Here is a 13316-nt window from a genome sequence, read left to right on the forward strand (position 1 = left end):
CCTCTAAGCTCCTCCTTGCCTCCCTAATTTCATGCCCTCTTTGATTATTGTTTCTGCATTTTGCTAACCCACTGAGTACAATTATCACAGCTCATATACAAATGGGTGTGATGTGAGAGCAGCCGTCCACAGGAGAGAGGGTAACCTAGCAATGGGCACCTCCCCAAAGAAAAACTGACTCTCTTCCAGCAGCCAGCAGCTGCCAGACACTCCTCTCTGAAGGTGGGGGACTCATGAGCCTCTCCCTCATTAATGATGGAAGTTTTGCAGGTTTGATATTGTGCAGGTCTGGCATAGGCAACCAAAGCTGCTGTGAGTTTATAGTTCAAGAGTAGAACAGCCCTGCCAGGCCTAGAAGGCAGCATCTCACAGGTCCCCCTTTCCCTGCCCTCCTGCTCTGACGTTCCTTCAGCCTAGTCTTCCATGATGTTCTTGGAGCTCTGTGGGAAGTGGGTTGCAGTGATATAGATGCCCTACTAAGGCTGAGCATTCACAGTCAACTTATTTCCAGTGTTTTGACCAATTACATTATATGTGTGTGTGTGTTTATATGTATAAAGATATACACGTATATATTTATTGCTGTTGTTTTCATTTTTTGTAGGTTTTGCTTGTTGTCATTCTAAGTAGGGCGCCTTCCCTTACATTCCCTCTTGTTTTTTAAAGGCTTGGATATCAAGGTCACTGGCTTTGAATTCAGAAGTCAGTAAAGCCAGATCAAAACTCTTCTGTTTATTAGTTCTATGAATTTAATGTCTTTGAACCATTGTTTTCCCCCATCTGTAAAACGAACTAATATTCATAAGGGGTTTTGAAGATGACATCTAACAAAAGCTCCTTCGTCCTTTTTAGAGAGCTTTCTTTTGATACTTCTGAGTTTCGTGCTGGTCAGCCTTTGACTGGAAGAGGAAGCCATTGTGCTTGATGTAAAGTGTTTGTTACAGGGCTCAGATCTCAGGCAGTTTTGGAGCTGGCTAGGCCATCTGTAGGAGGTTGGATTTTTTTTTTGGGGGGGGGGGAGGTCTTGAGTTGCCAGCAGTTGGGAGGAAGAATGGAGTTTAGGGGAGAACAAGAGGCAGTGCCACTCTGAGAGGGAAGTGCCAATCACATGGAAGACCTGGGGACTGTCTCTGTGTCAGCATCTTTAGCCTTGGTGAACTATAGGAGAGGCTGGGCTCTCCTTGCCTTCCTGGGTACACGGCCTAAGATGCAGCCCTGCTGCCCTGTGATGATGGAAGTATCAGCTAGCAGAGATGCTCTTAGTGTATAGTTCCTGAAGCCACAGACCCAGGATTTGATGTCCAGCAGTACTAATGTAGCCTTCGTTTCCTGGGACTCTTTTTCCTTCTATTTCCCACTGATCCACTGAGATAGCTGCCTATGTCTTTAAATCCAGACATTTGCTCATGGCTCTAGCCTGTCCACACATTCCTAACCCTGACTTTTGAGGAATTTATTCCAACACATTGGAGCAGGGAGACAGTTACAAATTGCAGGGAACTTGGTCCCCACCCCTCACTATGAGACAACATGCCTTCAGAAAATATCAATTAACGGTCTTAGGGGAGGGTCAGGATCTTTTCAGAGCTCACCAGGCAGCCAATACCAACCTGTTACAATGGACGCAGAACTTGAAGTGTCTATGCTGCCCCGATGAGGATAGAATTCACTGAGACAGGAGCTTAATAGAGACACCCAGTGACAGTTAAGTAATCAAGTACCCAGGCAGAGGTGGGGAAGGTTTGTCTTAGCAGAAATCATTGCGGAAGAGATTTGGGAGAATGGACAGAGAAGGGGTTCGATACAAGTGTGGATGACAGAGCGTCTGGAGTGCCCCACACACCCTTTTGAGACCTTTAAACATTGGTACTCCAAGGAGAGTGACTGTCCTTGACACTGATGTGGCCACAGCAGGGTCATTCTTTCATAAGGAAATCAGAGCACAGGGAATGCCCCCACCCAAGGGTAGTGGTGGAGATGCCACAGTGAGCGTGAGCACATCTTGCACTGTGAAGCACCATGTGAATGTACTGAGCAGAGCCTCAGCTTGGGCTAAGTGTCTGCAAGCCTTTGGCATATCTGGGGAAACTGAAATAAACTTGTACCGGGTTCCTGTGCAAAGCCTGCTCAGGTTCAAGCTGAACTCAGCTGAGCTTAAGCAGGTGCCCCCAGAGGGAGGGTATTCCTGGCCACAGGTGGGGTTAGAGAAGGCAAAGAAGCAATTCTGCTTGTCAAAGATAGAGCAACTGAGCACAGGCCATTGAGTTATGGATGAGAAAAATGTGTCTTGCTCCCAAATTTGTGGATTTATAATAATAGTGATTTCAAGGTTCTGGTATAGATTTATTGAACCCAGCCATCTGTGGGACATAGACACTCCTGTTTTGAGAACACTCACATGATTCTCAAGTATCCAGAGGGTACATGTAGCTTGTAATCCTCTGCTGAAGTCCTGGCAGGAAAGAAAGAATTCTTTTTTAAAAACATAAACAAAACATTTTTCTCTTATTTTTTGGATTATAATGTAACTACATACTTTCTTCCTTCCATTCCTTTCCTCCAAACCCTTCCAAACACCCATCCTTGCTTTATTTCAAATTCATTTCTTCCCTGTTTTTATTGTTATTGCATACCTATGGGTATGTAATTCGTGTATGTTCCTAAATATAACCTGCTCAGTCTGTACAATGTTTAACGGTGTGTTTGTTTTCAAGGTTGATCACTTTGGTGCTAGTTAACCAACTGGTATGCTCTTCCCTGGGGAAGACTGTTTTCTCCAGTGTTCCTTATTTCCCTGTAGTTCTCCATGCAGGGTTGAGGCCTTGTGGGCTTTTCCCCATCCACTTTGACATATCCACTGGTGTCCTCCTTGTTCAGCTCATGCTCAGAAACTGTCTTCCCTCCTTTCTGCTCTCAGACAACCGAACCTCACAGTGGACTCCACAGAATTAAAACTTCTCCAGGAGTCCCACACTGGTGTCTATAGAGGAGAGGGCAAGGTAAGGCTTGATACCATCTGGAGAAGAAAGCTGACCAGAAGAAAGAGATTTCACACAGTAGGACAGCTAGTCTTGCAGCTCAACTAACACATGCCACTTACTGTCCTTTGTTTCATGTTCACTATCAAATTGCTACAGGACAAGATACTAAGACTTTCCCTCTCTGAGTCTTCCTTCCTTCACTAATAAGTCTGCTTTCCTTCACTAATTTCTTCCTTAATTTCTACAAATGAAGGAAAGCTATCTGTGCTTTATAAATTTATGTGGTCAGGAGGCACGTGAGGACTATGATCCCAAAGAGTTTCTTCCTTGTCATCTGTCCTGGAGGCAGTGCACATAGCAGCAATCAGTGAACTACAAAGTCTGGCTTCAAAGCCAGCTCTGCCTCTCCTCTCATTTCAGCAGAGGTCTGCCCCTCACCCTCCTCATATGTTCACAGTGACTATGGATCCTTGCAAAGACAGGATGGGTGAGCCACGTGGCAGGTATGTAGTAGAACTTTTAGATATCATTTGCACGTGTACATTGGAGAAGGACAGAGCTACACATAGGATGGTTTGATTGGTGGATGTCCAAGCCAGGAAGTTGACAAAATAATTCAAAAACCAAACATCGTCCTTGCCTTTATATTCTGAATTATCTTCAACACTTGTTCCCGCTTTAGTGAGCACTATTATTTCAGAGCATGTGTGAACATTTCTCTGCGTGGTGAGGAGCTATCAAAGCGTCAACGGGAAATCTGAACTCCGATAATTCAGTATGATACAAATGTTGACGAGCACAGAACTCAAGTTTCTGGTTTGTTGAGGTTTCTGTGTAAACCCAGGCGTTCATTTTTTAAACGCAAGTGGGATGTGTGGGTCTTAGGTGTTTGATATGATGGATTTTGATAAGTGCACATACATTGTAATTGGCGTCCAACATCAAAATAGAAAACATTGTCTCTTCAAAACTCTTCAATTTTCACTTGTCAGTTTCGGCTGCCAAGGGAAGCGCTATCCTGAGCCCTGGCTTCCTGTGAGATCTTTGTTGTCTTCATCATCCTGTCAGAGAGTTTACCCAGGATTTGCCTTTCTGTATACCAGGGCTTTACCTGAGAATGCGTTTGAGATTCATCTGTGTTGATACATGAATTAGTACATTGAAATTTTTTTTCTCATTTTTATGTTAATATATAAGTATACCTTAACTTACCAATTCTTGGGTTGATAGACATTTTCATTGCTTGGCAACTATAATTAGAGCTGCTACAAGCATCTATGTACTGGTTTTACACACACACACACACACACACACACACACACACAGACACCACACTCTAACACACAAACTTGTCTCTGTCTGTTTCTCTCTCTCTCTCTCTCTCTCTCCCTCTCTCTCTCTCTCTCTCTCTCACACACACACACACACACACACACACACACAGAGCTTCCCCCCACCCCCTGCACACACCTTTTTATTCCTCTAGAGTAAATCCTTATACATTTAGATATATGATAAAACCTTGTAAGAAACCACCAGATGGCTTCTCCAGGGAGTGCCATTTCTAGTTGCCCCGGGAGTGTGTGAATTCTAGTTGTTCACATGGTTGCTCACACTTGGCATTGTTTTATTTGATGTCAGCATTTGTATTGAGCGTGAGTTAGTGCTTAATCATTCATTTCATTTGCATCTCTCCAGAGATAACTAAGGCAAACATTTTTTTCATGCGCTTATTGATCATTTTTTATATCTTCCTTTATGACACATCTGATCAAGTAGCCTGCTGTTTGAAATACTCAGTTGTCTTTTAATGATACATTGGCAGGAGTTAACTCTGCCTTCTGGACACAGCCGTGTATTGGATGCGTCTCTCCTCAGGTAGAACTTACTGCCCTGTTTCTAGACGACATCTTTCCTAAGTAAAATCTTCGTCTGCTTAATAAAATGTGTTCTATCCTTTTTCATGTATTTGAAATTTTTTTCATAGAGTGTGTTTCTTACATTATTCATGAAGACATTTTATAGCCCTTACATTTTTATAGTAGTTCTGGAATTTTAGCTCTTATATTTAAATGCATTCACAAACTTAGTTATATTTTTATTCTGTTTATTAGTGTGTGTATTATGTGTGTGAAGTGTATGTATGCTGTATGTGTGTGTGTTGTGTTTGTGTGTGTGTGTGTGTGTGTGTGTGTGTATGACACATGTGTGAGCATATGTGAATGATCAGAGGACAACTTTGTGGATCTGGTTCTTTCTTTGTACCTTCATGTGGGTTCTAGAGATTGAGGTCAGTGGATTTGTACTCTCCTTCCTGAGTCCTGGCACCATCTCAACCACCTTACTTTTATGCGTGTTGATGGCTCAAGCTGACTCTAATTGTTTGTCTTATTAGTGTTCATACATGTATCCACCCATGGCAAAGCTTTCCTTCCTATTGAGTTGCCTTGAAGTCTGTATTCAGCTTGGTCAGCTGACCTCTAATCAACAGTATCCTCTGGACCCCATCCTGCCCCACTGGTTCCCTGTGTCCGCCTGAGCATCATCAACTCCTTAATATGGCCCCTTAAAATAATTTTGTTTTTCAAAACTGTTGTGACCATTCTAGGTCACTTGGTTTCCCCATATATCTCCATCTACAAAGAGCCTATGGAGATTTTAATGAGTTTGCAATGAATCTGTCTTTTATCAGTGATGATGTGATGTGGATTCGGTTCATGAACCTGGTTCCAGACCTCCATAGGTTCCTGAGGATTTCTCTCAAAACTATTTGTTGGTTTTGACTTTCTACATCAACATCAAACATACTCTGCTCAAAATGCAGAGGCCCTGGATCTGATGCTAGCCGCTCTTGTCCACGTGATGCTCTTGGCTTTTTTCTTTTCTGTTTTGTCTATGTTTTTGCTGGAGGTTTATTTGAATAAAATGGTTGAAGTTACAATGATACATTGTGCTACAGGTCTGAAAAATAATTTGAGAGTAATTGGCTTCCGTTCTTAATCAGAGGCAACTTCAATTCTAGCACTGAATGTCATTTTAGCTGTAGATATTACATAAATATTCTCTATCAAATCAAATTCCCTTCTGGTTTGCTGGGAATTTTGATCCTGGATGCAGAGACATCAGAATATTCCTCCTCTGCAGTTGTTGATACTTTTCCTCCCCCACCTGCCAAGAGTGTGTTTCAAAGTTAGTGTTACAAAATCCCTTAGTATTTTATAAGATTTTCCAGAACAACCCTCTGGGTTTCCATCTTTCTATATAGGAAAATCTTGACAACAGATTCATGTCAGTTGTTGAGGAGCTGTCCACTTAGCTCTGGTACTTGTGTCTGACTCATGCATATTCTGAGATTTATTTAAATACTAAATGCCCACAATGTTCATACATTGCCATTTTAAATTGTCCCATATAGTCTGTACCGATGTCTACTCTTATTTGGAAGTATATGTTTGTTTGTTTGCTTGTTTGTTTATTAGTTTGTTTGTTTTTAATCTCCACTTAAGGTACTTGGGAGCAATATTTGAATTCACCTTTTCAAAGACTAGAATTTGGGTTTATTCGTTTTTATGTGGATGTTTCCCTGCCCTTGGTTCCTGTGACTTACAATTTCCCCTTCTGCTTCAGATTGGTGTAAGTGCTTGCAATCTTCTAGGCTCTTAGGACTAAGACTATAAATCTCTCTACAACATTCTTCATAACTGTATCTGTGGTGTTTTCTTTCCTCGGGTCAAGCCATCTCCGGCTTTTCTTTACAGGAGTGATTTAGAAATATTTTAGATGCTGTGCAAATCTTCTTGTGATTTATTTCCAATTTAATTGAATTGTCATCCAAACTCCCTCTACAAACATAATTTAAGTTTACGAGTTTGCAGGAGCTCAGCACCCACTGCACATGGGTGTGTCTCGGTGAACACTTACAGAGGTGTAGTTACAAATATAAATTAGTTAGCACAAGATGGATGATGCCTGTGCTCTGGTTTTCTAGGCACTGCTGATTTTTATCCTGTTTTTTCTAGCTGCCACTAGAGAGATGTGAACATCTCCTGTCGTCGTGGTCTTGACTCTTTCTTCCTTTGGTCTTATCAGGCTGCGTATTACCTGTTCTTAAGCTCTTATTAGCTCACTGATATTCCGGGTTCTGTTCTGCCTATGAAATCCTCCCCTCTTCATTATAAAGTGCCCTCTTCATGTCTGGGAAATGCCTTGCTATGAGGTCTGTTCAGACATGAACAGATACATCTACACTTTCTTCCTATTGTAATGATTCAATTCCAACTCTTTCAATTCTTCACTTACTAATGAATCAATTCCGGCCTTTTTATTTCTAGCCTCTAAGCACACAAAGTCTGCCTTTGAATATAGTGTGTGTTTGATATATTTGGGTCTTGTTTTTTATCCACTCTGACAATTTTAGCATATTGAGTTTTTTTAAACCTGTTTATATTTAATATAATTAGTAATGTGATTGAATATACTTTTATCACTTTGATGTTTGTTTTCTATAGGTTCCATCTGTTTTCTATTTTTATTTTTCTACCTATATATGTGGGGGGGGAAGGATGGTCTGTGTGTTTAGGGGGTATATGTGTGGTTATGAATGACTCTGTGTGTATGTGTAGTATATATGTTTGTGGTATATATGTATGCATATGGTATACATGTGTAGAGCATGTGCTATGTGTATGGGTGTATATGGACTGTCACTTTCCCACAGTTCCATGTTTTCTATTTTCTATCTGTTCTTTCCAGCTCACTGATAGAAATGCTTACCACTCTGTATTACGTTCTCTGTCCTTAGCTCTTTGCCTTTGTTTAGTAAGTGCAGTAAGAGCATGCGGGACTAACATTTCCACTGTTTTAGATTTAAAATTGCACTATTCCATATAAAATGAGATGATTCTTCAGTAGTGGTTTTCTACTCCCCCTCATTCTTTGCTTGAACTCCATGCTGTTATGAACACTAAAATATAATATCTATGTTGTTGGTGGCCTTTGGGTAAATTAAGAGCAATTTTTAAAATACCCGTATGTTCATTATTTTTTGTGAATGTTTATGTGTGTATTGTGTGTATGTATGTATGTGTGTGTGTTTGTGTGTGCTGTGTATATGTTGTCTGTGTTTGCTGTGTGTGTATATATAAGTGTGTGTAGCAAGTGTTAGTGTGTCTGTGTGTATTGTATGTATTGAGTATGTGTATGTTTGTGTGTGTTTGTATGTATATCAGTGTGTTTATGGGTATATATGTGTGTATGTGCTGTGTGTATGTGAGTTTGTGTATTTGTGTGTGTGCATTGTCTGTATGTGTGTATGTGTTCTGTGTATGTGAGTGTGTGTGTCATTTGTACGTGACTGTGTGTACATATGTAAGTTTGTATGTGTAGTGTTTATGTGAGCATGTATGTATATGTATATGTGTGTGTTTGTGTGTCTATGTAAGTGTGTGCATATTATTGTTTGTATGTGACTGTGTATTTGTGTGTGTATGTGAGTATGTGTTGTTGGTATGTGTATATGTTTAGGTGTATGTGCATTATGTATATGTGGGTGTGTATGTGTTGTGTTATGTGAACGTGTATGTGTTGTATGTATGTGAGTGTGTGTTTGTGTGTATGTATTATTGTGTGTGTATGATATTATTGTGTGTGTATGATTGTGTGTGTATGTGTGTTGTATGTATGCAAGCATGTGTGCACATCACAGTGCACATGAGAGGTTAGAGAACAATGTTCAGGACTTGCTTCTCTTCTTTCCACATGTGAGGCCTGAGTGGCAGATAGTGGCCATCAAGCCTGGTATCCTTTGGCTAGTGTCATATTTATCTATTCTTATCTTCATGTCACTGTGTTTTGCCTATAGATCTCAAATTCATTCTAGTGTAGGGTTTTGTTTGTTTGCTTTGCTTTTGTTTTTCCTCACTTTAAGAATTTTATGCAGCAATTCAAATGTGCAGGCATACTGTGTGGCTAGGTTTTGTTTATGGGTGTATGTTTGGTCTTTGTTGGGTTTCAAATGGTATCCTAGTGGATGCTGAATTCTCTATTGGCAAGGCTGTTTGCCTTTTAAATTCATCTTTTCCTTTTGTTTGACCACTTTTCACTACGACCCCCTTCATCCTCTGCCCTCCATGTGCTGTTTCCTCTCCCTGGGACATTCCTTACCCAGCATCCCTTTGTCACCATCCTGTTTTTATTAGACTCCTCATGGAACCCACTGAGTCCAATTAGAAGTGCCTACATGGGCAGGAGTGTGGGGTCACACCATGGACCAAGGCCAAACTATCAAGGGCCGTATCCCCAAATAAAATTGATTTTTTTTTTTTTTACTTTCCCTAGAAGATATTAACTGCCAATAGTTCCTTATCCAGGGGTGGGGCCTTGAGAACCCTTGTCTCCCGTCCATGGTGGATACTAGTCAGGTCTCATTCAAACAACCATGGGTGCCTTGAGTCCAGAAGACACTGTTTCAAGTAAATCCTCCCCAGCCTCTGACATTTGCATTCCTTCTCTGCCTCCTCTTCCATAATGTTCCCTCAGCCTTGGAGGTCAGTGGGTCATATTTAGGATGGAGCACGTCACCCTCATTTGATCTCAGTTCTTGGACCACTTGTGATTCTCCGCTTACCAGTGTCCAGTGCAAAAGTAGCTTCTCTAATGAGGCCTTGGAGAGCCATCTCTGTTCCAAGATCTCAGGGGGCATCAACTCATTGTTTCCCTTTCTCCCCAACTAGCTCCATAGAAAAACATACGCTGTCTTATTATTTCCAGTATTCTCAGCATTCAGCAAAAATACCTGGCACCATAGTACGGGCTCAGAGGTGTTTCTCTAATGTACAGTCATTGCAGCAGAAGCAATGTAGACTCCAGTTTTACTGAACCTGAAAAGACACATTGAGGAGACACATTCTGCTGACCTCTCCAGACCTATCTGTTATAAACACTGTGCTGGGAAATATAAATACAACCTGATGTGTCTTCAAGAAGCTCCTCCAAGTCAGAAACTCTGTGTCTTGTTCCCACACCATCCGATACTAGACTCCGGGGCTTTAGGATGCTGTTAATGTCTTATTGTGCTGAAATGGATTCAGTAAGGAAGTTGACATTTTTGATTTAATAATTAGATTCTGTAGTTCCCGGAGGGAAAAGAGCCATATAATTCCAAAGTAGTTAGGATTTCAGCGAAGTATTAATAAAGCCCACAGTTCCTACTGAGAATGCCATGTCTTGTGTGGGAGATGTCCCCTCTACCCCCCCCTGGTTTTGTTCTTGTCTATGCCCACTTCCTACCCCTGTACTTTGTTCTGCAAGAAAGTACCCGATATTCCCTGCCCATGCCCTGGTTTGACTGCAGAGCATGAGAATCCTTGTGGAAAGTAGCAGGTCAGAATATTTTTTTTTAGATTTGTTGATGTTCTTAAAAGTTCCCAGTTTTAAACATAAATATTTATGCCTATTGCCAAACTGAGTCTCCATTTTTTTTTTTTTTTTTTACGAGGAGCCCTTTGATTAGTGTGAACTCTAAGGAGGACTCACACGAAGCAGTTACTGTTTATTATGAAAAGATTGATGGAGACCTCTGGAGGGAGTTACTGCCTGAAGCCGGATTTCATATTTTGAGTCTATGCATAAAGGAGCAGAATGGATCAGGCCTGGATAAGCATCCTGACAACTCCTATACTGGCTGTGATAACTTATAGCCTCTGGGTTTGGGGAGGAGGATAATCTGTCGGAAATGGGAAGGCAGTGCAAGCTCAGCTCTTTTTAATGGAGCAGCTTGGTTTTCATTCCTAAGAGCCACCATTCCTGGGACTAAGTCAAGTTTCCAAGAAGTGAGAAAAGCGAGACACACCAGGGAATTGGGGGGTTTTGTTGTTTGGTTTGGTTTTAGTCTGCCTGTGGTTTTGAGTGTAGGGTAGGATGGAATTCTAGTTTGAAACGTTTCCTGGCCCTGTGCTTAGCTTACTGAACAGAACCTATAGAACACTGGTCCTCAACATGTAGGTCTAGACTGCTTTGGGGGTCAAAAGACTCTTTCATAGGGTTTCATAGCAGATATCCTGCATATCAGATGATTACAATATGATTCATTACAGTAGCAAAGTTACAGTTATGAGGTAGCATGTGGTTGAGGGTCACCACCACATGAGGAACTCTAACATTAAAGGGTCTCAGCAACAGGAGCTCGAGAACCACTGTTCTAGAAGTTTCTCTTGGGCAGATGTTTGAGGTCCAGCCCCTACTCTGCTCTTTCTTTAGCGCTTGACTGTTTCCTCACATCCTGGATGTAAGGGCAGATCTGACGATGCTACCACATTTCATCTGCAGAACTTGTAACATCTGTAGTCAGACTCTGGAGAGAGCTCCCCCTCCTTATACTTCTCCTTCACATTGCCTCCATGGGGGTCATTCTCGCAGGGCCTGAATTTTCAATTTCAAGAAGTCCTTTGCTCTTCCACAGACATGGGAAATTCCCGCTAACGTTTCCAGGGCAGAGCAGATGCGCCTCCTGCTTGTCATGAAGAAGTATGTGCTAGAGTTCTCTGTTTTCTCTCCTGGGACTTTGTTCTTTCTTTCCCTCACTATGCTTTCCCTGCTTCCTTCAAGGCTGATAATGCAGTGTAGAAGCTTTGGATGCAATGGGGAATGACAAGTTACTTCACAAGAGATCATACGAGGTAGCATAGGGTCACCTGTCTTTCCAAGGGTCTCAAACTGACTAGTGTGGGCTCCTGGCTTATAGGATTCAGCATTAGCTTTACTTCCCCCCACTCCTTTGGGGATAGAGCAGCAGGAGGAATGGTAACACTGTGAACCTCTACTGCACCAGAGGTTTAATGTCATGTAGAGAATGCTGTTCGACAACACCAATTCACCGTTGGTATTTATCCGTGCTCTGAAATAGTCAAGATTTTGCTCAACTCCTTAAAAGCAAAGCGTGATTGTTCTATCTTGGAATTCCTAGTGCCCAGCCCAAAGCTGATGCTGTATTAATGAGGCAAGTAAGTAAACAGACGAATGCATAGATATTCTTAACTCTGATGGGAACTCAGACTGCCCAAGAACTGATTGGAGGTTTTTTTTTTTCTTTTGGTTACTTGATTTTATAAAACAGTCCTAATATTGAGTGCAAGGTAATACTATCTAGTGCTATGCTTCAGTTCTGTTTTGGAATGGAGATGGCAAAGAAATGGTACAGTTTTTTTTTTAAGTTTTTAATTTTACTGTACAGAATAAAACTATTTATGGGATTTGTGTGCAGGGCTGCTAGGTAAGGGATAGCATGCTTCTTAGCTTGAATTAGAAAATTCCCAAAGCATTTATCCTGAGTAGTTCAGAGTTGCTTCAGCCATCTATAAATAGGATATTCTGAGTACAAGCACCTGCATATTCCCACTTCTGCTGAGTCTGGTGGCTGGGCTCTGGGAGGAGGGGCAGGAGTGGCCTTGGAGCAGGAGATCCAGGAGTCTTTTCTGATACTCAGAGCTTGCCTCTGTGGAAATTCTAAAGTTCACTCATCATCAGGACTGATGGAAAGCAGCTAACTAAGCCTGTTTGTCGCCCACAGGTCTGAGACGCACTTACAGATGTACCACCTGCAGTGTGTCGCTCAACTCCATAGAACAGTACCATGCACACCTGCAAGGATCAAAGCATCAGACCAAGTAGGTACTCTGTTCCCACTCCATTCCTGCTCCCACTCCGTCCCTGTTCCCACTCCTTCCCTGTTTACAATCCATCCCTGTTCACACTTCATTCCTGTTCACACTCCTTCCCTTTTCCCATCCCGTTCTTATTTCTACCCCTTCTCTGTTTGTTTCTACTATTTCTGTTCCCACTCTTTCTCTGTTCCCACTCTTGGGTCCTTCTAGTGGACTTGTTTTTGCAAGATCATTAAACCCAGATGTGTTATATCTTCAAAAAGGCAGACTGATGTACATTTTATCTTCTTATCTGCAAAGTCTCCTTGACATTTATGCAGCTTGAGCCTTCCAAATGTCCCTAGCGTTACTGGAAGAGCAGCTGCTTCTCCCACTTCAGCACAAGTAATGGAATTTTCTTCAAAAATAATTCAGCATGCTTTATGACCTTGAGGAAACTTTTTAGAACTCTATTTTGTTTCTGAGTAACTGACATGATCCCTGTTTGTAGATTTTACTAAAAAGCTTCTGTGTCATGCAGTCAAACTCTGTGAATATTTCTTATGTTCTCATTTTGGATATATGTTGTCAAATATTATGAAAATTTAACTTATCCCCTAGTATTTAATTCAGATTAAGTCATGTGTGTGTATATATATATATATATATATATATATATATATATATATATATATAT

The 13316-nt window shown here is 41.4% G+C and overlaps 1 protein-coding gene across 1 annotated transcript in view; it reads left to right on the plus strand.

Annotated features, from left to right (window-relative positions):
• Positions 1-12647, plus strand: part of Zmat4 (zinc finger matrin-type 4) — a 248820-nt gene extending 236173 nt beyond the window's left edge. Inside the window, exon 5 of the mRNA XM_028768142.1 lies at positions 12547-12647. Within this exon, the coding sequence (XP_028623975.1) occupies positions 12547-12647 (101 nt within the window). The remainder of the gene's footprint in view (positions 1-12546) is intronic.
• Positions 12648-13316: the final 669 nt, after the last annotated feature.

The sequence above is a fragment of the Grammomys surdaster genome, unplaced genomic scaffold (assembly GCF_004785775.1).
Source record: "Grammomys surdaster isolate TR1022 unplaced genomic scaffold, NIH_TR_1.0 185, whole genome shotgun sequence".
Lineage (NCBI taxonomy): Eukaryota > Metazoa > Chordata > Mammalia > Rodentia > Muridae > Grammomys > Grammomys surdaster.